The sequence below is a fragment of the Lynx rufus genome, unplaced genomic scaffold (assembly GCF_022079265.1).
Source record: "Lynx rufus isolate CCGP_SWC_20201006 ecotype Redwood Valley unplaced genomic scaffold, mLynRuf1.p SCAF_21, whole genome shotgun sequence".
NCBI classification, from domain to species: Eukaryota; Metazoa; Chordata; class Mammalia; order Carnivora; family Felidae; genus Lynx; species Lynx rufus.
Window position 1 is genome coordinate 21,168,797 of NW_025814836.1, and position 24,206 is coordinate 21,193,002.

A 24,206-nucleotide genomic window follows, 5' to 3' on the forward strand; every position below is an offset into this window, starting at 1 on the left:
CCTCAGCCTCCTTCTGAAATCCAGTCTACTGTTTCTAATGAAGATGTGCATTTCCTTAGGACAATCTTTGTCTTCCCTGCTGCAACCAGAGATCACATCTTCATAATGTTTGGTCGCTTGTTCCTTCCTTCACAATCTTTTGTGAGCATCAGGATTCCAGCTGCTGGTTTCTTACTTTGTCATTGATCCAATGTTTTGACTTTTTTGGTGAGCTGCCCTTGACAGTCTCATGCTGGTGCTACTACCCAGCTATCAACACTGAAATTCAGCTGCTTCAACTCTGAGTGCGTGTGTGTGTGTGCGCACGCGCGCGCGCCTGTCAGCTCAGTACCTGGCTGACTGCACTCTCCGCAGCCTGTGCTCCTGCTTCCCCGGGTCGTCTCATCATTCCTGAGGCCAGCTCTGTGCAGCGAGCTCAAGAAAACTGACCGGCTGAGTTGTGAGAATACAAGCATTCCTCAATAGCCCGCTGGCCTCGGCAGGGAGGGGGAAGGAGAACACAGGGGATAAGTTATCCACCCTGAGGGGCTCAAGGCCAGGGCCAAGGTGTCAGTTCTCTGCTCACCTGGCCTTTTATGTTCAGGACGCGAGCTTAGCTGTGCTCTGCTTCTGCAGGCTGGGCGACCACATAAGCCTGCTGGAAACTCTGCTGGTTCCCACCTGACTTGGTGGTGAGCCTGAGAGTCTCAAGTCCTGGCGCTCTCCGTGGGCTGACATCTCAATAGACGTTAGCCAAGAGAAGGCTGTGCAAGGGCTCCAATTACTAAGACTTCATTCATCCTCCCAAATGACTAGGAAGGATCATCATAAATAATTCAAACTGAACTACACAGAGAGAGATAAAGCGCATTCTGGTGAGGCCATGGACATGATGATTATCACGGCTCCCCCAGTGTTCTCTCAACACTGCCAAGTCCAGGCAACTGCCATGGCTCTCCTGGGTACTGGCGGGCACTGGCCTGGCTGGACATGCCTAATGCCTCAGAAGCATCCACACACAATGAGGAGGGGCCGCTGACCATCACCTTAGAGCCACAGAAGGCTGGGCTTGGGAGAGGCCTTAGCAATGAGGTAGCCCAACCAGTTGGCTCATTCTAAGTCATGGAAATGGAGAGTCAGAGAGAGCAGGGACTGCCCAAGCCACACAGCCATCCCACACCTCCTTACCCCTGGCCTGACGCTCCTTCCAGCAGCCCTGCCAAGCTGCTGCTTCTCTGGGTCTGAATTTATCTTCCAATAAAATGAGAGTAGGGCTATGTCTTTTCCCTATGCTTCCTACAGAGGTGGAATAAAAATAACTCTGTAAAATAGTCTAAGTTCATCAAAAGAAAGGGACCTCATGAGTGGAAGCACAAACATGTGCACGCACACACACGCACACACACAGGGAAGCACTACCCTTCTCCTACCCATGAGATCCCTAAAAATATGCCAGTGGCCACTTTGTGAGCCCTGACCGTGTGTGAGTCACTGCCCTGTTTCCCATATGTAATCCCAACTCCTGCTCCCAAAATTCTTCCAAGTAGGCACGATCCATTCAGATCCACACACAAGGACACGTGAGATGCAGAGAGCCTAAGTGACTCACCCAAGACACAAAGCACCAAGTCTATGACTTTGGTTCCCATCTAAGGCCAGAGCTTGTGTCCACAGCCACTGCCGCTCACTGCCCCACCCCGCCCCCCCTACCTGCACTTGCTGGTGTGTGTACAGCTGCCCCTTGAATAACTCCGGGGCTGGGGCGCCAATCCCCATGCAGATGAAAATCCATGCATAACTTTCAACTCCTCCAAAACGTAACTGCTAATTAGCAAATGTTGACTAGAAGCCTTACCGATTCTGTAAACAGTCAACGAATACTATTGTATGTGTGTATTCTATACTGTATTCTCACAATAAAGGAAACTAGAGAAAAGAAATGATTATTCAGCAAATAATAAGGATGGGACACCTGAGTGGCTCAGTTGGTTAAGTGTCCAACTTCAGCTCAGGTCATGATGTCGCGGTTCCTGAGGTCGAGCCCCACGTCAGGCTCTGTGCTGACAGCTCAGAGCCTGGAGCCTGCTTCAGATTCTGTGTCTCCCTCTCTCTGCCCCTCCCATCCTCACACTCTCGCTCTCTAAAATAAATAAATGTTAAAAAAAAATGAAAAAAAGAGGCAACGATAAGGAAAAGAAAATACGTTAACAGCACCAAAAAACACACGTGCCTAAGGAGATTCGTGCAGTGCAAACCCACGAAGTTCAAGGGTGAACTGTATGTGCGTATGATTAAGGATTCTGTTAGGATTACATATTTCATGCGAGCCCATCCTAGTTCCCACACTGGTTTCTGCTCATGGAGGAGCTGTACCGTCAAGGCCTTTGAAATGCCCCGCAGTGGGTGATCCATAATTGCAGATTGATGCTGAGGCCGCGAGCACTGCAGACAGAAGAAGGTTAAGTCGGCTTCTGCCAAGCCTCTCATACCTGATGCTTCCTGAACAAAGCCAGGCTGAAAACAGGCACAGAGGGAGCCGAGAGGAGCTGAGAAGCTGAGGAGGCAGGGCCCGGGTCTTTCTTACACTCATTCACATTTTATAAATACACTCTCTGCCCCGTTGCATTGTAGCCTCAGGGCAAATGGGCAAAATTCCACATTAACCAAATGAAATGGTGTAATACACAAGCAACGTGAAAAGAGGAAAGGAAGAAAGAGAAAAAAGCTTTGCAGAGTCCTGGAAAAGCCAAAGAGCTGGGCCTAGTAAATAGCATGGAGAGAGGTTTAGGAAATACTGTTGAGTGGGGAAAAAAAAGGTCAAAAACCAAAAACAGCATGGACCATTCTAGGCCATCTTTATTTAAATATATGTGTAAAATATATATGTGGATACACTCAGGTATAGATTGATGGTACACAGATCTGAGTCTGTGTGTGCCCTTGTGTCTGTTCACATACACGCATTCACAGGCATTATGCTCACACTGGTAACTGAATAATGGGATTACCGCTGACTTTTCATCAGTAATTTCTAGATTTTCTTTTTTTTTTTTAATTGTAATGTTTATTCATTTTTGAGAGAGAGAGAGAGAAAGCGCAAGTGGGGGAGGGGCAGAGATAGAGGGAGACACAGAATCCGAAGCAGGCTCCAGGCTCCGAGCTGTCAGCACAGAGCCCGACATGGGACTCGAACTCACGAACCATGAGGTCATGACCTGAGCCAAAGTTGGACGTTCAACCAACTGAGCCACCCAGGTGCCCCCAGTAATTTCTAGATTTTCTATGATGCAGTTATACTCCTTTTATAAAGATAAATACATAAAATACAAAAAAAAAATAAAGGTCCGAGTGTCCAGAGCTTTTGTTGGTCCAGAAGAGCAGAGGCACCCCCCAGCAGCCCCCCACACACACCAGAATTCTGCCCGCAAGCTTCGCACGCTCCCTGAGGAAAGCCAGGCAGAGACAATTAGCAGCTCTGAAAGCCTTCTCTGGCCTCCCTGGCCCAACCGTGGCCCATCCCACATCTGCCAAAAGCAATCACACAGACGGGAGCCCAAGTTCATCCACCAACAGATGGACACATCCAGTTGGGCAGGATAGATAGATACAGCCCACTGTGTGCAAAAACTACTACAGGAAATGGTGAAGTGAAAATATCACATAACCTGAGACCCGAACTCACCGAATCGCGAGCGGTATCATCACGCAGTCCCAGGTGGTGGTGGGAGAGGCCAAACTGGAAGGGGTCAGAACCTGACCAACACGGTGGGGAGGGGCAAGGGACTGGGGAGGTGCCCAAGAAAAGACCAGTGGAAAGAGAAGGTGCCACCCTGCAGACGTGGTGGCAGGCAAGTCATTGCAGGCCTGAGAGGCTAACCATCATGGCGGCAGGAAAATGTGACAGTGCCGCACGGAGAGAGATCCCAGCTGGTGGTGCCCAGCCCCACAGCTGATAGAGGGCCTGGCAGACCAGGGATTCCAATCTGGAAAAGGTGACGAGACTCCACGTTCTGTGAGATACATCTCTCTTACACTTGGTCCCCGTTAAGGACATGAACATGTGCCATCTGCACCCACCCCCCCGGTGTCTAGACTTGTGCCTCCCACACAGAAAAGATCCTCCACTGGACCCACGGAATGGGAGATGTCCCCAGATTCACTCCTGCCATTCAGAGAAGCCAAGTAGGAGTCAGGAAGGAGGAGCTACTGGCCCCCACCTGCCAGGTGTTCAATCTACCCTGGGCTCTTGTACACACACAGCGTAAAAGAAAGCTCACTGCCCATCCCACCCAAACTCTGACCTCTCATGACCCAGGCCTGGTGACCTCAGAGGAAAAACTAATTCGTGCAGTGGATGCTCCTCTCCATCCTCCCTACTCTGTGCTCCCTCTGATCTACCCTGTTCTCCCACTCCAACCCAATGGATAGAATTACAGAATGGTACGACCAGAAGGGACCATGAAAGCCACATGGCCCAAATCCTACTATGGAGCACAAAAGGGAAGTTCCTAAGATGTCCAATGATAAATCAGAGTACAGCCAGAGCTAACCCCCAGATTCCTAAATCATTCCAGGACACCTCCCCAAGCGAAAATTACAAAGGTCAGAACACAGACGTGGGTCCTTCGCTGGAAGCTAGAGCCTTGCTCAGCCAAGTGTGGCTAGGATCGGCCTCACCTGGGAGCTCACGAGAAACGCAGACTCTCAGGGCCTATCTGGGACCTATCACGTCAGGATCTGCATCTTTAACCAGATTCCTGAGTGCTGTCTGTGCACAATAAAGTCTGAGATGCTCTGACCTACAGAATTCCCCCTCTGATCCACCTGTGCTGTCAGGCAAGAAGGAGCCCCTCCCTCTCTGTGCCCAGCCCACCCCTCACTTCTCCCCAGCCCCACAGAGGGCCTGGAAATGAATGGCAATAAAACACAGAACAACAACAATGCTCCCATTTCCAGTCAGCGAATGCTTCTCCCCTCATCCACGGGGAGCCTTTGTGAGGCGCTTAAATCTCTCCGTTAAGCAAACAGCACGACCGACCGCACATGGAAGAACAGGTGGCAGATGACTGGTGAGGGCCCCGAAGAGCAGCAAGCGGGCTGGGCCATTAAACACTGCAGGTGGACAGGTGTGGCAGCCGGCCCCCACGCGGAGGCACAGAGCGGGGGAATGGAAACCGGGGTGCTCAGCCGGCCACCTTGCGGAAGGAGGGCAAGCACCTCGCACAGGTAGGAGGGGAGAAAGCGACCTGAGCGAAAGGACGGTACCCCAGCCCCACACTCCTCTCTCCATCCTTCGCCCTTAAGTCAGCCGATGCCTGACATTGACCAAGTACACTCATCCTTCCTGAAGGTCACAGAAGAAACAGGGACAGTAATTCGTGTATCACAAGTTGGCAGTGAAAACAAGAGGAGAACATGTAGACACAGTGCCAGGCACAGTGCCTGACACACAGTAGGGACCCAATAAATGAGAGCTTTCCGTCCCATCTCCTTACGTCCCAAAGGGTGTGTGCTAAGTAGGAAGGAGGCTGGGGAGGCCACTGGGACCCTGACTTCGCCAGTCGGGCCGGCCACTGAAATTTTTTAAGAGATCGCCAGGTGATGCTAAGGTAGGACCAAGGCTGCAAACCACAGCCCTAAGAGGACCTGTGGATTACCCGCAGCGTTATCTGAATGCAGCCACAGTCGTAGTATTTCTCCCCTCGCTATTTAATTGAGGGACTACTACATGGCCAGGGACCAAGTGAATAGCTTTATATACACCTAAAGCATTCATTAACTGGGGAGGCAGAAGCTCAGGATAGTTAATAAGTTGCCGTAAGTGCCACGGCCTCCCAGCAGCAGCCCCCAGACTCGACCCCAGGCCCATGTGACTCTCCGCCATAACGTGCACCAGGAGCACGCCGGGGAAGAAACCGCACTGGTGTGAACACAAGAAGAAGCCGGACAGGTGGTGTGAGCACAAGAGTCAGTCGGACGGGTGGTCCAATGCAGCGCAGGCTGTGGGGGAAAGGAAGAGACACTGAGGGAGAAGGAGGGCCACTTAAACACCGGGTCATCTCAGGGAAAGGAGTTCCATCCTAGCGTCTGCCCGTGCGGGGGACACCCTGGGGGTGGGAGGAGGGACACAATGCCTGGGAAGAGAATATCCCCACCTCTGTCTCACTGGTAATGAACAGGCATCGAAAGAAATGCCCCCAGATCACACTCCCCATCACAGTAGTAACAAAACCACGGGGGTGCTGGTGATCCAGGGAGGAGCTCCAGTCCGGCCCTTTGGGTGCAGAGCCCAAGGTGGTCAGAGGACGTTCGTGCACCCATCTGTCAGACGGCATTAATAATGCGGGGCGTGCAAGCCCAACAAGTCTCCCAGGAGAGGCATTCACCAAACTTACGCCTTCGATGACGGTGCAAGGTGCTACAGAAGGAAGGTGCATGGGGCTATAAAAGCCAGTCACGGGTGCACTGTCCCCCGCTCAGGGTGACCAAGGCAGGCCTCCTGGGACAACGCAGTCCAGGCAGACTGCAGTCTCGGGGAGCACGGAACAGTGCAGGGGCAGAGGAAAGTCCCCAGGGGCAAACAGTGGAAATCCTGCGGCAAGATGAGGCTGGGCCCACCACACACCTCCAGAAGCACTTCTGGTAAGAGCAGGGGGAAGCCTGGAATTTCTGGACACGGAACGAGACACAAGCAAATCTCCACCGCCCAGTGTGGCTCTGCAGCTTTGCAGTGTGGGACAAAGTACCGGGGAGCCTGGAATGGAGGGCTGGCAGCAAAGACAGAGGGGGCAGCTCCCAGAGCTATTTGGGAAACGACAGCCACAAGACTCCAGAGCAGGCGCAGGTAGAGGGGTGGGGACTGGCAGAGGAGAGATACATGTCGAGAATGAATGACCCTTAAATCTCTGGCTCACAGGACAGTTCGCTGAGATACAAGTGACAGGGGAGGGAGGCCACCCCCGAGCATGGTTTGGGGTACGCTGGCCGAGGCTGCTGGTTCTCACCTGTCTCAGCTACATCTCTGAACCTGAGCCAAGCCCCCAGGTGGCATCTGGAAATGGGGTTTCTGCCGGAGTGTGCTATGTGGGTTTCAGGAGTCATTGTGGAGAGAAGCAGGAAGACAGAGCAGGAAGGAGTGGGGGGGCAGGGATTAAAGGGCCAGAACCAGCACCACAAAGGGCCCCCATTGGCCTGCATCCCAGTGTCTACGTGACGCAGGATAACTTATTGACTGTTAGCGTGGGGCGTTTGCCACTGGTCTGTGAGCAGGCAGGAGGCGTTCAGATGATGGAGGCAAGTAAAGACCCTGTGAAGGGTCTGTCAAGGGCTTCCTGCAGCTTCTCAGGCTGGGAATCACCATGGCTCCCAGCAGCCCTGGAGCCCTTTCCATTCTGACTTTAAATCGACCAAGAGCACACAGCTTTGGAGTCAGACAGACCCAATGACCCTACTACTGACCTGCCAGAATCCCAGCCTTCTCATCTGTAGCAAATGGGATGATCATGTCAACTTCAGAGGAAGGCTGTCAGAATGATGACAGTGACTGTATAATTAGCTACTGTTTGGTTGAGCAGTTACTCTGCTCCGGGTCTTGGATTCTACGTTCTGGTTCCTGTTCTATGTAAATGATTGAAGCTAATTCAATGAGGAAGCCAAGCCTGCAAGGTTTCACATCATGAAGCCACGTCTCAAGGCCAACCAGGCTCTCAAAACGTGGTAGCTCTTGGTATTCTCAGCAGGTTCTGACCCACCCACATCGCTGCCTGGCAGAGCCATCAGGCTGAACCACCAGGCTCAGAGCCAAGCCGAGTCCCCAGCTGAGGGGCTTTTGCTTCCTTCCCCTGGAGTCAGCGAGGTGGCTGAGGCTCAGGCAGGCTGGGGCGGGGAAAAGTGAGGAGGGAAGAAATAGCCCGGACAGCCGAACATTGCCACTCTAGCTCAGACCCACCTTAGATGGGTGGGGTGCAAGCTTATCTCCATGGGCTCCAAGTGGGGAAAACGTTGGCCACCTGGAACCTCGAGCAATCATCACAGAAAGGCCACAACAAAGTCTCCCGAAGCCCACAGGGCCTGGAGACCCCAGGAGTGCTCAGGACCCCCTCGGCTGAGGCACAGAAGGATCCTAGGACTTGCACCACCATCAAGTGCTGGGCCATGGCTACTCCTCCTTGGCTTGGGAGCTTAGAGACACGTGGGGACACCGGATCTCCTGGGAACAGGTTTTGAAATTATTCTTCCCCAAAGCCTGGAGAGAAACTGGACTGTCACACTACAAGCTTCATACTCTTCGGCTTTGCATTCAAGCAAACCTGCCATCACTAACGATGTGATCTTGGGCTAATAATCACTTCATCTCTTCAACTGCCTTGGCGGGATAATACGGATAATAGCTACCATGTAGAGTTGTCTTAAGGTTTCACTTGTGTCTGAAAAGTGTCTGGCATATAATAAGCACTTTATTAATGGTCACTATAATATGACCTGCTTCTTCAAATAGAAGGAGCTCTTGGAAAGCTCTCCCATCTTCTGATTAATTTTAGGGTCCCCTGTCAACCTACGTCAGGGGTCTGAAATGAGGGCCTTATTTATTTTGTAAATAAAGTTTTATTGGAACACAGCCAAGCCCATCCATTTGCATGTTGTCTATGGCTGTTTTCCTGCTACAACAGCAGAGTTTGAGCGATTGCAACAGAAACCATATGGCCAGCAAAGTCTAAAATATTTACTATCTGGCCTTTTTATTAAAAAAAAAAAATGAAGAAGAAGTTTGCCAATTTCTGATTACAATAAAGTTTCCAAACATTAATGAGCACCATAATCACTCAGGGTGTTTTTCTAAGAATAGAGATTCCTAGGACCTAGCACCACAATACTGGATTCAGGAGATGTGGCCCAGGAAATCTGCATTTTCATCAGTCCCCACCACCATCAAGGATTCTGATGCACACTGGAAGGAGCCCTGGTCTGTACAGTCAGTAATCCTAAGTGACACCAGAGCCCACAATGTCCCCTTGAAGGGGCAGATGGAGCCTCGGTGGGGAGTGAGTCAGCACTCTGCCTCCAGTAAAGGAGTGCAGCCTTCCCCCCAAGCAGCTTCCTGCTTCGTTTTGTTTTAAGGTTCAGTGCAGAATACTTGGAAGACAAAGAAAACAAAAATCACAGAAAATGAAATAAAAAAGCATCCATAATCCCACCATCCAAAAATAACTACTGTTTCCATTCTGATCTAACTATATGCTCCGGGTGTATTTTTCCTAGGTATCTATGTGAAAATACTTCCCCTTTATTTTAGGGGAAAAACACAATGAGAAACCTGCTTGCAGTCTTTACTCACTTAGAAATGAACTGTTAACTTTTTCAGGTCAACAAATATTGCTTTAAAGTATCATTTTTTTTTAAATATGTACCTGTAAAAAAAAAAAAAGGAACGCGGTAAATATATTCACGCATCAAATGATCATACCGTGCACCTTAAACTTACACAATGTTATACATCAACTATATCTTAATAAAGCTGGAAAAAAGGAAAAAAAAAAAAAAGGACACAGTAGATCTCTCTGAGCTGATATGGAAGGATCCCAAGGATAGACTGTTGGCAAAAATAACATGGTGCAAAACAGTCGATTAAGCGTCTGACTTTGGCTCAGGTCATGATCTCACGGTTTGTGGGTTCGAGCCCCGCATCGGGCTCTGTGCTGACGGCTCAGAGCCTGGAGCCTGCTTAGGATTCTGTGTCTCCCTCTCTCTCTCTGACCCTCGCCCGTTCATGCTGTGTCTCTCTCTCTCAAAAAATAAATAAACGTTAAAAAAAAAATACACGCTGACGTCTGTATAAAAGTAGTGGGGGAAACATCGATCCTGGCACAGCACCGACTATCTCTGGAAGGGTATGCAAGAACCCCTCACAGTGGTGACTCCAGGAGCAGAAAATCAGGCAGAGACTGATACTTGTCACGACGCTATCTTCTGTGCTACTGGGCTTTCTTACTATTTGCATGTATATCCTTTGAGAAATATTAAAAATCTACTTTCGAAAACTGTCTTTCTTAAATGTCTGCATTGAATTCCATCATAGGCGTGGACCCCAATGTGCTTAACTGGCCATTTGTCGCTAGACGCTTAAGCAATTCTCACTCCGTCTGGTTGACTGTGGCAGTCACAGTGGAACGAAGGTCCACACACGTAAATGCGGGTGGCCGTTTGTGGGGATTACCGTCGGTTAAATTCTCAGAAGTGGAATTACTCGGACGTGGGCCTCTCGTGACTTTAGCCTTTTAATGAAAACGCCAGGCCACCTTCCAGAATGGCTGCCCCCAATCCACACGCTCAGCAACAGCAGACATGTGCGTCCACTTCCCCATTTTCTTAAATGGTCCTAATTTCTGCTCGTGCTTCTCTTCGGAAGTCCGCACGCCCCACACGGAGCCAGATCGGGCAGGCATTTCGCCCCCACGAAGCAAGCCCGGGCAGGGGCTGGTGCTGCTGGAGCCATTTCCACCAGTAACGGCTAATAAAAGCGCTCAACCCCTGCCTGCTCTTCCTAGAGGCCGAGCCAACAATGGGGTGCCTTCGGCACCCCCTCCACTGGTCCAAGGCCAATCTGCCAAACTCCACTTATTTGGAAGGAGTCACTCTGAAAAGCGGTTCCTAGAACCATTCAGGCACCCTCCTCAGGGCTTCGTGTCAGGCCCTGCTGGCAGACGGACAGACACTGGCATTCTTCTCCCCTGCCTGGAACAGGTCTGCATGGCTGCTACAGCACAGAGGCCCCTTTGAATTCAGGATGCCTGTCAGGTAGACAGGCTTGGCATTTCTGGGACTGGTGGGGAAAAAAAAAAAAAAACTGTTCCAGTCTTTGGCCAACGATATGCAATTGTTATTCCGCAGTGAACTGGAGGGCAGGCCAGGCATCCTGTGCAAATATGGACTCCTGGAGCAGCAGGACGGAGGAGAAGGCAAGTCCAGCCTCCAGCAGGCAGCCTGGGCGAGCATCAACTGAACCCATGGGGCCTCCTCCCCCAACGGCCCTACCCTGACCCAGTCCGGGGCCTGCCAGTCCAAGCTTCTCCCGTCTCGTGTAACGCCCAGCACCGCACTCAAGATCAGCCGTGGGAGGAGGAGCAAACAGGACACACGAGCTTCTAGAAGAGGAGAGGAACCCTGGGCTGGGAACGCCAGCCTGCCAACTGACCACTGGCCTCTCGGGGGCCCTGCCCCAGGCCCTCGTCAAAGGGGACATCAGTGGCAACTGACCTCGCACCTGTCCTGGAGATAAGTGGATGTGGCAGCAGGCCTCACAAGCACCTCTGCATGGAACGAGGTGGCAGTTTGGTTCGAACCAGGGAAGTCACTACAGAAACTGCCCTAGGAAACACGAGAAGCTGATGTACCCGAACAGGGGAACACTGAAATGCCGCAGGAGCACAGGCACACCTCAGGGGCGCCTGGGGGGCTCAGTCAGTTAAACGTTGGGCTCTTGACTTCAGCTCAGGTCACGATCTCACAGTCCGTGAGTTCCAGCCCTGCGTCGGGCTCTGCGTTGATGGTGTGGAGCCTGCTTGGGATTCTCTCTCCCCCTCTCTCTCTGTTCCTCCCCCGCTTGTGTTCTCTCTCTCTCAAAAGAAACAAACTTAAGGGAACAAAAAAAAGCGCAGGTACGCCTCAGAGATACTGCGGGTTCAGTTCCAGACCACTGCAACAATGTGCAAACAGCAATAAAGTGAGTCAAATTAATGTTCTGGTTCCCCAGTGCGTAGAAAAGTTATGTTTACGCTACACTATAGTGGGCAATAGTACAATGTCTAATAATGTATATACCTAAATTAAAAAGTATTTTATGGATAAAACATGCTAGCCTTCATCTGAGTTCTCAGGGAGTCATAATGACCAATCACAAGTTACCAAAACAAATATAATCACAAAAATGCCTGAAATACTGTGAGAATTACCAAAACGTGACAACAGAGACATAAAGTGGGCAAACCCCATTGGAAAAATGGCATTGGTAGGATTGTTTGACGTGAAGGTTACCACAAACCTTCAATCTGCAAAAAAATATGCAGCATCTGTGTGGAGCATGATAAAATGAGGCGTGCCTGTGTTGGTTAGATTTTGTAGTCTTTCTGTCGTGTTACTCCAGCCAAGACAGTAAGCCTCAGAGGTTGGCTAGCGTTGGTAAAGTCCCACAGGATGAAATGGAAAACAGAGATGGGATCTAAGTCCCAGGTCATAGACCTGAGGTTTTCCCCAGTGGCTTTTAGTCCCTTGTATGGGCCTAAGTCCCTAGAAGTACAGGCCACAGAGCTGTCTCTGGAAGCATCTCAAAAATGCGGACTCTCAACACTTCTCTAGGCCCGATTAATCAGAATCTGCATTTTCAGGGCACCTGGATGGCTCAGTAGGTTAAACGTCTGACTCTTGATTTCGGCTCAGGTCATAATCATATGGTCCGTGAGTTCAAGCCCCACATTGGGTTCTGTGCTGACAGTGTGGAACATGCTTGGGATCCTCTCTCTCCCTCTTTCTCTGCCCCTCCCCTGCTGCCTTCCCCTGCTGCCTCACTCATTCTCTCTCTCTCTCTCTCTCTCTCTCAAAATAAATAAACATTAAAAAAAAAAAGAATCTTCATTTTCACAGGATCCCCAGCATCTCCCCACCAAGGTTCATTCGCACAGGAGAATCTGAGAAAGGCTGGTGGTATTATCACCCATTATTTCTCGACAAGTGTAAGAGAATAGTTCCTAAACTCAGTGAGCATCAGAATGCCTGGAGAGACTGCTTGTCCCCTGCTTCACTCCCAGTTCTGACCCAGTGGGTGTGGGGCGAATCCCAGGCATCTGCACGTCTAACAAGCTCCCAAGTGATCAGATCAGCCGGTCCGTAGACAGCACACAGAGCCAGCAGCAAGTGAAATAGACGACTGCATCTTGGACCCGGACACCACTGGTTCTCCACCTTGGCCGCACAAGTTAAACCCAAAAAGCGTGCCTGTGCCTGGTGTTCACCTCTGGGTTCTGATTTAATGGGTCTGAGGTGCAGCCTGGGCTGAGGGATTTATGTAATTTCACTCGGTGATTGGAATGTCCAGCTAAGATTGAGAACCACAGATTGAAGTGACCTCATTTAACACCTGGTCTTCCTACCTCCCGGTCACATGATGTTGGGTAAGCCAGCCATTCTGAGCAGATTTCTCATCCTCAGAACGGGAGGAATAGCTACCTCTGAAGACGATTTGTAAGATACAGTAGGCATTTGGTACACAGGAAGTACTCAACGTATGTTCATCGCCTCCCATTCTCTCTCCCTGCTATGTTAGAAGCGAAAAGGGTGTGCCTGGGTGGCTCAGTGGGTTAAGCGTCTGACTGGATTTTGGCTCAGGTCACGATTTCACAGTTCGTGGGTTCGACCCCCGTGTTGGGCTCGGTGCAGACAGTGCCGAGCCTGCTTGCTATTCTCTCCCTCTCTCTCTGTCCCTCTTCCCCTCTCAATCTCTCTCTCAAAATAAATAAACAAACTTTAAAAAAAAAAAAGAAAAGAAAAATCAGCTAATATTCTTCTCTTTTACCCCAAATCCCAGCCACTCTGGAAAAAGGAAGCACAGAAATATGTTTTCTTCAACACCATTCAAGGAAAGATAAAGTCACTAGGGCCTGCATTCGGGGAGCAGAGCTGGCTTCACGGGCCTGCACCCCGACTCCATGCTCAGGAAAGCCCCGCGCTTGGGGCAGAAAGCTCTACTGTAGCCGCCTTGAAATTCTAATGCTTTTTGAACATCTTGCACTGGGTCCCACCAATTAGGGAGCCAATCCTGTCAAGGGGGAAGCTAGTGAGGCTGGTACGGGGATGCCAGCAAATCCCTTCTGGCTTACGGAAGCAGGCTTAATACAAGAGAAAAGAATACAGGGGCTTGTACCAGGGTGATTTGGGGAATCTCTCTCTAAATGTACTAGGGTATCGAGGAAGGGAGAAGAGTATGCTGTTAACCCTCTGTGTGAAAGAACCAGGAAGAGCCCAGGCCGACCAGAGGTTCCTCTTCCTCTCCTCTCGAAGCTTGGGGCCGGAGCGGGCAGCGGACTCACCTGGTCCCTGAGCCACAGCTGGACAGAGGACACCATTCCCTCTGCAGCACACTGCTCTGTCACCCCATGCGGCTCACCCCCATGATGGACGCGCGGCGCGAAGGGCAGGGGAGGGAGAAGGAACGGTGGCCGGGGATCTGCAGCAGTTGGCTGGTTTGTTACTGTTTACCGCGTGTGGTTTTTCTCCCCTTGTCCAAAAGCGTGTTTCCCGATCAACAGTTGTTTTGATCTCTTTGCTCTGCTGCCTGTGGTCTGGAGGGCGGACCTCCGGACACCCCAAAGCCTTCTGCAGTTCACGGGAGAACAGACTGCATAAACACAGGGCTCAGGCAGCGCTGCCACGTGGCAGTTTCTCATTAGCTACAGTCCACGGTCACTCTTCCTCTGGGCAAGTGAAAGCCTCTAGGACGCACAGGAGACGCAGACACGGAAAGAATGCTCCACGAGAAGGTGGAGGCTTCTGCTGCAACTTGATTTTGAGGGGGGGCAAAACCATGTTGGACAAAGTAGACTGTGAGAAAGTCCAGGTTGGCAACCGCCACCCATTCTGGTTTCCGTCCTGGTCCCGTGATACAGGAGGACGTCTGGATCGGTGAGAAAGTATGTCACCGGAACTCTAGATGAATAATAAAATACTGAAAATTGGTGAATTTTTCAAGAATAAAAATTAGTATAGATTTGACTTTATTCCCAGTTTTTAAAAAATCCCTCTGGCTAACTCATATCCTGATATATTTTTCTTAGGTGTGAAACTTCTGTGAGGGCCAGTGTTTGTCCAAGAGCCTGTTTACACCTACAGGAATGTGTAAGGCATGTGACTGTCAACTGTCACATGCGTCCTAGGGGACAAAAGGCGAACTTCTACACCGAGGTGTCGAAGGATGTTAACCCTGCGGGAACCAGTTTGAAGAACATGGATTAAAAAGAACTGTATCTTACTGCCAAAAATCAAGGGAGTCAGAGAGGCAATCGCTCTAGCTATGGAGCCAAACATACTGGCCACGCTTGGCCCTACTGAACGGGACGCGGGACCCTGCCAAGAACAGCCAGCTAGCAGGTAACGACAGAGGAAAAACATTTCGTAGCAGACTCTATCTCCAGGGATTTCCTTTTCCAAATACGAGACTCGGCACCAGAGAGCAGCCGGTTCCCTGGAGCCCTGACAGAGGCACGGAGCAGTCCCCGGTCCAAAGATGACCCAGGGCGACGGCGCAGGGTCTTCTAGAACCGCTCGCCTCACACCCGCAAAACCCTCACGAACACGGGGCAGCAGAGGAGTGCTAAAAAAAACACACGCTGCCTCCCAGCCTTCTTCTCGAAGCTCTGGGCACCACGTCCTAGAATTCAGTCACCAAGTGCGGTGAGACTTCATCTGCAGCCAGGAACTCGCAATGAAGTCCAAGCAGAGGAAGAGAAGCAGAAGGCTCCTGGATTCAATTACTTTACGTCCTGCCTGCAGATTGGCCACATACCTAACCTATTTAACAAGAACTTGAGCAGATGTTGGGAGTGTTCTTGGGGGTAGAAGGGTCTGTCGAGGAGCCCAACAGGAGAGAAAGGGCAAGAAACGTTTGTTAGCAGAGTACAAGGAACTAGGATAACAACACAGGAAATGAATCCAAAAACTACTCTCAAAATTATGTTCAAAGAACCACTGTCCACCAGGAATCCCGAGCCAGGAATCCCTAGTACAGGACCATTGCAATGGTCCAAGGTTCCTTCCTCCCTGGGATATCTCAACTCAGAGGAGGAAATGGAAAAAGAAGTCAAGAAAGAAAAATAAGCAAGAAGGAAGGATGAATGTATTCGAGGAAGTCAGGAAACCCAAGTCCTTTACCCGGTTTCGCTTTTGCCTTGCACTGCTCTTGGCTTCTGATTCAGTTACAGAGAGGTCAGACGGTGCATTTCTCAGGGCAGAAGAAGCTATCCTTTCAGTGGCACCAACAGCATGCTCACCTATGGTCCACATGGCCTTCCGATAGTCCCAGAATTCTGCTATCTCCACACCACTCTCCTGACATCAATTCCCTGGCGGTGTGCTCACAACTGGGCACACACGGACCCTCTAGCCCAGCTGAGGAAGAAATGATGCCAGCTGGAGCATCGAACCTGAGGAGACCAAGAGCCCTCCCAGCCCCACCTCCACCTAGCCGGAAGAAGTCTTTCTTGGTGCAATGCTCCAAGGCTAGAAAACAGCTCAGAAATGATGCCTTTCCAGGTCCAACCATCCCCCTTCACCAACAGGTTAACCACAGGGATAATAAGACCATTCGACACAAGCCCCAACCCCCCGATATGTTTTGGCAGGAGCCAGCCCCTCCAAATCAAGACTCTGGCAGGATTCTACAATCCACTCAGAAGACAGTTACCATCTGTTTATGGAAAGAATGTTAATAACCCCCAATCATCATCAAATAGGCAACCACTTTACTTTAAGCACCTATTAACGGACGCTAATTCACAATGGAACGGTCCTGGAGTGCCCATCCACAGGCACCAGCACTCATCCAACCATTAGGATAAACGGAAAGCGTAGGCTGATGAGGCACTTGAGGTATTACCGGAAGCCCCAGCAACAGCGCTAGCCTACCTTCCTCCCCAGCCTTCCGGTTTCCGCTGCCCTGTTGTGAGGTCTCCAACACGTCCAGAAAGAAACGCAGGAAGTCCCCTTAGCCAGGGAAGCAGGACTCTCCCATCAGCCCCCAACCTTCCCCCAGGCCAGGGGTGCCCCAGCGTGAGAAAAGTAGATTAACAAGAGGCATTGCTGAAAACCCCACTCAAGTGAGACACATTCAAAGACAAAGCGTTGGAAGAACTGGGTTGATCTCCGAGTTCATCTCCCGGACCCTCCCAGGCTCTCTGCACACACCACGTACGTGGGAAGTAGGGCCAGCGCTGTCCTAAGATAGCTGTGCACTCAGCAGGTTACTGCACTTCTCTGTTCTGTCTCCTGACCTGCACAATGGGGATATTCACCTAGTAAGTCTAAGGTTTGTTTCGGCTCTAAGAAACCAGTATTCTGTCTCTTCGATGGGAGTTAAGAGGAAGTCAAACAGTATGAACTACACCACTACAGCGTCCCTGGTCTAGAAGCGTGTAAGGACTTGGAAGGTAGTCATGAGGGAAGAGGCCAAATACTGGCTACAAAAACCCACACACTTGCTTCTTTCTCTGTTAAATAACTAGGATACCTTATATGAAAACTACAGGACCTATTTTACTATTTCAAGACACACGTGCATCATTTATTTGATCATTTTTCTAACAACCATATGAAATGAAGATGGCAGGTGCACTGTGGCTGTTCATCATGGGGAGGCCAAGACCAAGGAGTTAGGTCATTCCCTGGCCATGAAAAGTGGTTGGGGCTGTGAGCCGGGAGTCCTAAACCCAACTCGGCCTAACCACACCCTGAATCCAGAGCACAACACTTCCTTTTCTGAGCCACAGCTCCTTCGTCCATAAATGCAGACACCATTAAGCACCACAGATCACAGCCATGGTCTTCTGATGTCCAGTTTAAAAATATTTTGGGAAAGGGAGGTTGGTGTAAACTCTCAACCATGTCATTTCCAGGCCCAGGACGCACTGGCACAATACAATTAGTTGTTAAAATACTGAAATGTTTGTATATGTTTACCTCCCAGTACATGGCCCTTGCCCTGCCTCTCCCAACCATCCCAGGATCCAGCAATCCAAGAGTTAAACCCTGGCACAGCAGGGAGCCTCCAGGTCCCTGCCCCTGCTGGGGATGGGGGAGGGCACCCCCTTCTGTTCTGAAGGCCAGTTCCCAAAGCAAACTACACCAAACACTTAAACAATCACCCCCCACTGCTCTAAGGTCACACTGGGCTTCAGCAACAGCCCAAGGAAACCCCCACTGCTCTAGCTCAGAATCATTTCAAAACCTTCCTGATTCCAAGAGATGCGCTCCCACCCGAATGTGACCCTTCCTCAAGCCAGTGCTGATGAACAAGATGTCAGGTGACCAAAGTAAAGAGGTGTCTGGGGTGCCTGGGTGGCTCAGTCAGTTAACTGTCTGACTGTGGATTCGGGTTCAGGTCATGATCTCATGGCTCATGAGCTCCAGCTCAGTGTTGTGCTCTGCACTGACAGCACAGGAGCCTGCTTGGGATTCTCTCTCTCCTCCCCAAATGCGTGCACACTATCAAAATAAACAAACTTTAAACACACACACAATGTGTTTTATAAATGTCCGCACATATATGCACACATAAATCCACACATGTATGCGTGTGCATACTTTCTTGTATACGGTATATACTGGTTTATATCACATACTGTACGTGATCACTCGTGGGTGTGTTATAGTCTTTCATCGTGCCGGTTAAAACTATTTTGGCACAAGTTCTCTTGTCCAAATTAAGTTTATTAATAAGATCGATGTAAGAAATATATACACTTTCATTTTCTAGATGTCTATGGGTGCAATTCGTGACCCGTAAAAGAACAAACAAAATACATGTGCATATGTGTACATACACACAGAAGTGTAAAATGAACTGGTTGCCAACCTGGCCACTCGCATCACCATGGTGTGGAGGCAGCCTGCAGGGTGTGAGCTGGTGGGGGAGAGGGTCAAAGGGGGGAGGGCAGGTGCTCAGAGACAGCAGAGAAAGAGAGGTAGAGACACAAGGAGAGGGAGAAACACAGTGGACTGAAGGACACACACGAAGCCCAGGTTGGTGGCTGTCCATGGGGACATTCCTTGGTCCCACGGCCTTGGGCATGGGACCAGAGGCGAGAGCTAAAGCAAATTTCGTTGGTCAGCAATGTCTCCTCCCTTTATTCTAAGAATAAAACATTACATGCGAATATAAAAACAAAACAGTAAAAGTTACTTATTCTGAGTGGTCAGAATACGAGTATTTGTTATACCAACCTTCGCATTTCTGTATTTTTTCTTATTTCTCAAAAGGAAGAAAGCCTCGTCCACACAATGTGTTCCGGGCCCTCAGGTGTGGACACTGGGTATTATTTCTGAGTTTCCCCCATTATCCCCACTCTATCTCCCACTGCCCTGACACCTCCAATTGCCAAAGTCGCCCTTATTAGCCCATTACTGAGTTACACACACGCTGTGCTTTCTTTTATGATTAACTATACGGTCATCTATTTCAAGTTCAACAAGCATTTGTCAGATATTGTGCGAACTTTCAGGCATCCCGGGCCGAGTGATCTGTGGTTTCTGGTCCAGCAGGACAGTCAGATGATGTGTGTGCCAAGGAATGACAAGGCACTGGGATTAGTACAGAATAAAAGCATCCTTACTAAATACTGTGTGTGACAAAGGAGGGCATGACTGAGTCAAGAGGACGGCCCTTCTTAGAAGGACAATGAAAGGAGCCAGGAAAGGCTTATACATAAAGAAAAGAAGGGGGGAGGGGCGCCTGGGTGGCGCAGTCGGTTAAGCTTCTGACTTCAGCCAGGTCACGATCTCACGGTCCGATCTCACGGTCTGTGAGTTCGAGCCCCGCGTCAGGCTCTGGGCTGATGGCTCAGAGCCTGGAGCCTGTTTCCGATTCTGTGTCTCCCTCTCTCTCTGCCCCTCCCCCATTCATGCTCTGTCTCTCTCTGTCCCAAAAATAAATAAACGTTGAAAAAAAAAATTCTTTAAAAAAAAAAAGAAAAGAAGGAAAGAAGGGGGGAAATTACAGCCCCAGAGCCCCTTTTATATGCCAATTACACATAAATCTCAACACTCAGCAATCCAATAAGGCAAGAGATGCTGCAAGGGGTTAAGTAACTGCTAAAAACAATGAGCAATTAAATGGCATCTGCAGAGTCTAACTGAGATTTGAACATTCAAAGCTGAGCATGGGGTGGATATCAAGAGGTGGAGTGGGGAGCTCCTGGTACCCACACCTTCACGCTCTTTCCCGGACTGGGATGCCTGCTAGCAACAAAAGATCAGGGTGTATGCAGCCTGGGGCATCTACTCACTCATCCTAAAATGGGGCCCAAACCCAAGTAATCAGGAGTAATGAGAGCAGAGACATGCAGGCTTAATCCTCAACAAGGTCAGCCTGGGACCCACCCCCACATCTGGCCTCCAAGTACAGCCTACCTTCCTCAGGCTGCCTGGCTCTCAAGTAGGGGACACGCCCCTCCCACCTATGGGGACGTGTTCTCCTGGGCCATCCAGGGCCAAGGAGGCAGCTCAGCCCGGGAGAGGGGAGCGGGGGCTGAGAGAGAGGCTCCGAGGACAGCTGAGGGGAAGGCACCGCCCTGGATGCTGCCTAATCCATCCGACATGGGGACACACTGTTCCAGAAACCGGATGACAATTAATAGGAAAAATCTGCTCTCTCAGTGCTGCCAAGCATGTCACAGGGTCTCAGCTGGTGGCGTGCCTCCTCGGCGAGGAGCAGAAATGCCCCATTCTTCCCTTTGGTCAAGGCCCTGATGTCTTCTCAGGTGGAAGGAGAAACAGCTAGGAAGAAGGTTCCTCCCATGATCGGAAAACTTTGCACAAGCAACAGTCTATGCAGGGGCCCCAAAGCCAGGGGCCTGAGGGTTACACCAAGATCGAAGGCTCGGGGCTCACTCAGTGCTTTTCATCCTCCACCTCTGTGAAGCCCTGTCTGGCACAGGGGAGCACGCGCAGATGAAGCATCTCCAATCAAGGTGCCTCCCAGTGGTCTGATCATGCTGAAGTCATGGGGCTTTGGGTCAAACTCCCATCCCCTCTTTATAACTGGCCTGCACACGTATTTCTCCGGGTCAAAATATTTCGTATGATTCAAGAAAACCTGGCTTGCCTCACTGTGACCTGTTCGGCTTAATCAAGAACGGAAAGAGAGTACAGAGGCAGGGAGCTTCTAAGAAGCCCGTAGTCTGCCCTCCTCTTTTCCATCTTTCTATTTTTCTATAGGTATCTTTTGCTGAGTATCAGCATTCTCAACTTTTGGGGGAGTCACAGGATATTTTGAGAGTGTAACAGAAGAGGGGGACTAGTTCCGTTCCAAACCCCCTGAGACCCCACCGCCACGTACACTCAAACATGTGCATGAGTTCAGGGGACCACAGTCCCTGGAGATCTCATTCTTGTGCCCTCCTTCAGTCCCAGAGTCCCGAGGTCAGGACCCTCACCACAGATACCAGTTCATGTGTAGAAGCTGCAGAAATTCATCTCTGTGGATGCCATACTCTCACCAGAAAGCCCCAACCTGGATCCTAGCTAGCAACCTGCCAGCTTGTTGGACCTTTTCATCATCTTTCCCTACCTACCTTTCGTCTGACACCAGCCATAAAAGGAAACCCCAGAGGGGAAGAGGTCCTGAAATTCAAGTTTCTGCTTGAGAACTGGTACCCAGCCTCCCTGGAGCCATCTGGTCTGATCCATCCCTGGGACTGGGCAGATGGATGCTAATTCACCGTGTTAACCCCTTTTGTGCCACTCCCCCACCCTGAGCCTTGGTGGAAAAGCCTCAGCGCACAGCCCACCCTGGCCATAACGGGCTGAGTCCTCGGCATTGTGGAAGCTGGCCAGCAGATTCAGCAACCGTGTTGATCTTGGCATCCGTTCCGGGACCCTGTGTAGAGCTACGTGCGGAAATGCCATTGCACGGGCAACCTCCCAAAGCCAGGGTCCACCGCCCCACATCTAGCCGTGCTGGTACCTTCTCATCCCAAATCCAAGGCAAGTGTGGCGAGAGAGAAACCAAGTTACTCCAACAAGGAGTCCTTTTTCTTACCAACGGCCTTCACAAACTACCCTCACGCAGCAGCCCAGCTATGCAATGCTTCCGGCAATCACGGCAAAACCAGGCAGCCCACAGTCTGGCCCCCGCAGACACCAACACAGCTTCCAATCCATCACTACCAATAATAAGGTGTAGACAGGCGTCTCCACCAGGACCACTTAAGCACACTACCAGACAGGCCCTCCTGGAGAGCGAAGGGAGAATTAAAACAGCATCTTTTGATCAAAAGGAACCACGGTTCCCCCACGAGACCCTTGCAAATGAAAATCCCACCTTACCCTTCATTCCAAATTTGGACCGTCGACCGTACTTGTTGATCATGATGAAGAGAACCACCAACAGGACGCAGGCAAAAGCAGCAAGTCCAACAGCTATGGATACCTGGAGGGGCCAAAAGCAGACGGTTGAGAACAGTCACGGGAAACCCACATGCGCCCAAATGAAAGCGGTCCCACCGCAGGCACAGCTGCAGCCCATTCAGGACTTTGTAAAGACTTGAGTGAAGTCTTTAGAAGCAGTAATTCATGAGACGTTCAGCACATTAAAAGAAAATTAATTCCGCAACTGGATGAGAGAACATTCCATGATTCAGCCTCTCATCTGGGAGCCATCATCCGCAGTGCAAGGGCGGTTTCAGAGGGGTTTGTCTATTGTTTGTTGTCGTTTGTTTTTGTTTTGTTTTTTTTAAGTTTATTTATTTTGAAAGAGAGAGAGGAAGAGAAAGGAGCACAAGCAGGGAAGGGGCAGAGAGAGAGGTAAAGAGAGAATCCCAAGCAGGATCCATAATGCCCGCCCAGAATCCAAGGTGGGGCTTGAACTCATGAACTGTGAGATCATAACCTGAGCTGAAATCCAGAGTCAGACACTTAACCGACTGAACCACTCAGGTGCCCCTGTTTGTTATTTTAATGAACAACAACAACAAAAAAAAGCAAAAAACAAACAAACAACTCTGTACCTTCACACTGACATTCTTTACAGAATATTCTTATCCAGAACATTCTAGGAGATCTGGACTCCAAAAAAGCCCCCTTTGCTCTCCTCCCCAGAGAAATCTCTGGCTCTGAGAGTCAGGCAGGGGAGGTGGGGGGCTTGAAAAACCCACCCAAGGATACGCTTTGAGCAACTTCGACTTTCGTAGGAGACTTGTGTGGCTAGCGTCCCCTTCAAATCAGGCCCATCCAGGCTCCTAACAGAGCGGGGATTTTCAAACCGTTCTCTTCCGAGCCCTAGGGCCTACAGCGGATCCTCAAAGACTTCCTCAAACAATGACTTATTCTCATCAAACAAGGCAGGTCTCAAACACCTGAAAGGAGGTCATTCATCACAGTTTTGTTCTTTTCTCTGCTGTACACACAGGCTCCAAGCAAGGTAAAACGTCAGCTACTAAAACGAAGTCTGAAAACAACTTCCTTAGTGACCACCTTCCCCTTGATCAAAAAGTGACTCACCCCAAAAGTGTCTTCCTCCGGTTTGTGGGTCACAGTGATGGGCGTGGGGCTCACATCGTAGACTGAAAACCAAACAGAAGAGGAGGAGGAGGTTGGCTCTCACTGGTCTCAGCCACAGTCCCCGCCCGAATCGCAAGGACCCCTCAGGATTTCCTGCTGGAGAACATCCCCTTCAAGCCAGACGCTGACTGTCGGACCTCCTCAGGCTTTGCAGGAGTCCCCAGGGACCAGGCCCCTTCAGCTGCCTAGCTGGTGCTGACAGCTCAAGGGCAAACTCTGCAAGGAATAAAGTACCCTCACTGCCATCCCCCTGCCCCCATTCCAGAACAAGTAATGTCACCTGGGCCACGTGGGCCATGAACTATTAGGTACAAAGGGGTAGAAAAAATGGTTTGGGATCCCGGCCAGGGTCTGCATTGGGCACATTTGGTGGTGATGGCAGCTGGTGCTGATGCTCGGCTACCCTCTGTTGTGGGCTCTCCTGCTCCTGTCCCGGGCTCCCCAGTGCCCCCCCCCCTCTCTCTTTACTCCTCAGCAAGACCCAGGAGGCCCGCAGCTCCAAGAACAGCCCAGTGTCCGCTCCCCTACCGCAGAGGTCAGGACAATGGCAGCTCAGGGTAAGACGCAAGAAGGTCCATCTGACCAGGAGGCACCACCTCTTCCCAGCAAAGCCTGGACGGGAAGCCAAGTGTCCATTTGTCCTCTGTCTCAAATCACCTCCTGGCCACGAAACGGCCCCAAATCAGAAATCTCTGGAGGGACATTCTGTGAGATGACAAGTCCTCTCAGACCAAGGACAAATAAAGGAATCACAGACGATCTTCACGTCTGTGCCGAACAGTAAGGGGTGCGCTCGGTAGGACTGTCCACTATCTCAGCCCACACACAGGGCAGAAATGAGTGCCCGCTGCTATCCCACAGGGGACAAAACGAAAAGCAGTAAATACAGGTTTCCCCACAGCCCATGAGCA

At 50.5% G+C, this 24,206-nt stretch overlaps 1 protein-coding gene across 5 annotated transcripts in view; it reads right to left on the reverse strand.

Annotated features, from left to right (window-relative positions):
- Positions 1-24,206, reverse strand: part of NTRK3 (neurotrophic receptor tyrosine kinase 3) — a 380,742-nt gene that overhangs the window by 223,104 nt on the left and 133,432 nt on the right. For all 5 annotated transcript variants that reach the window (XM_047086792.1, XM_047086791.1, XM_047086794.1 and 2 more), the window contains 2 exons: positions 23,236-23,297; positions 22,063-22,165 (listed from right to left, as the gene is read on the reverse strand). In XM_047086792.1, coding sequence (XP_046942748.1) covers positions 22,063-22,165; positions 23,236-23,297 — 165 coding nt within the window. The remainder of the gene's footprint in view (positions 1-22,062; positions 22,166-23,235; positions 23,298-24,206) is intronic.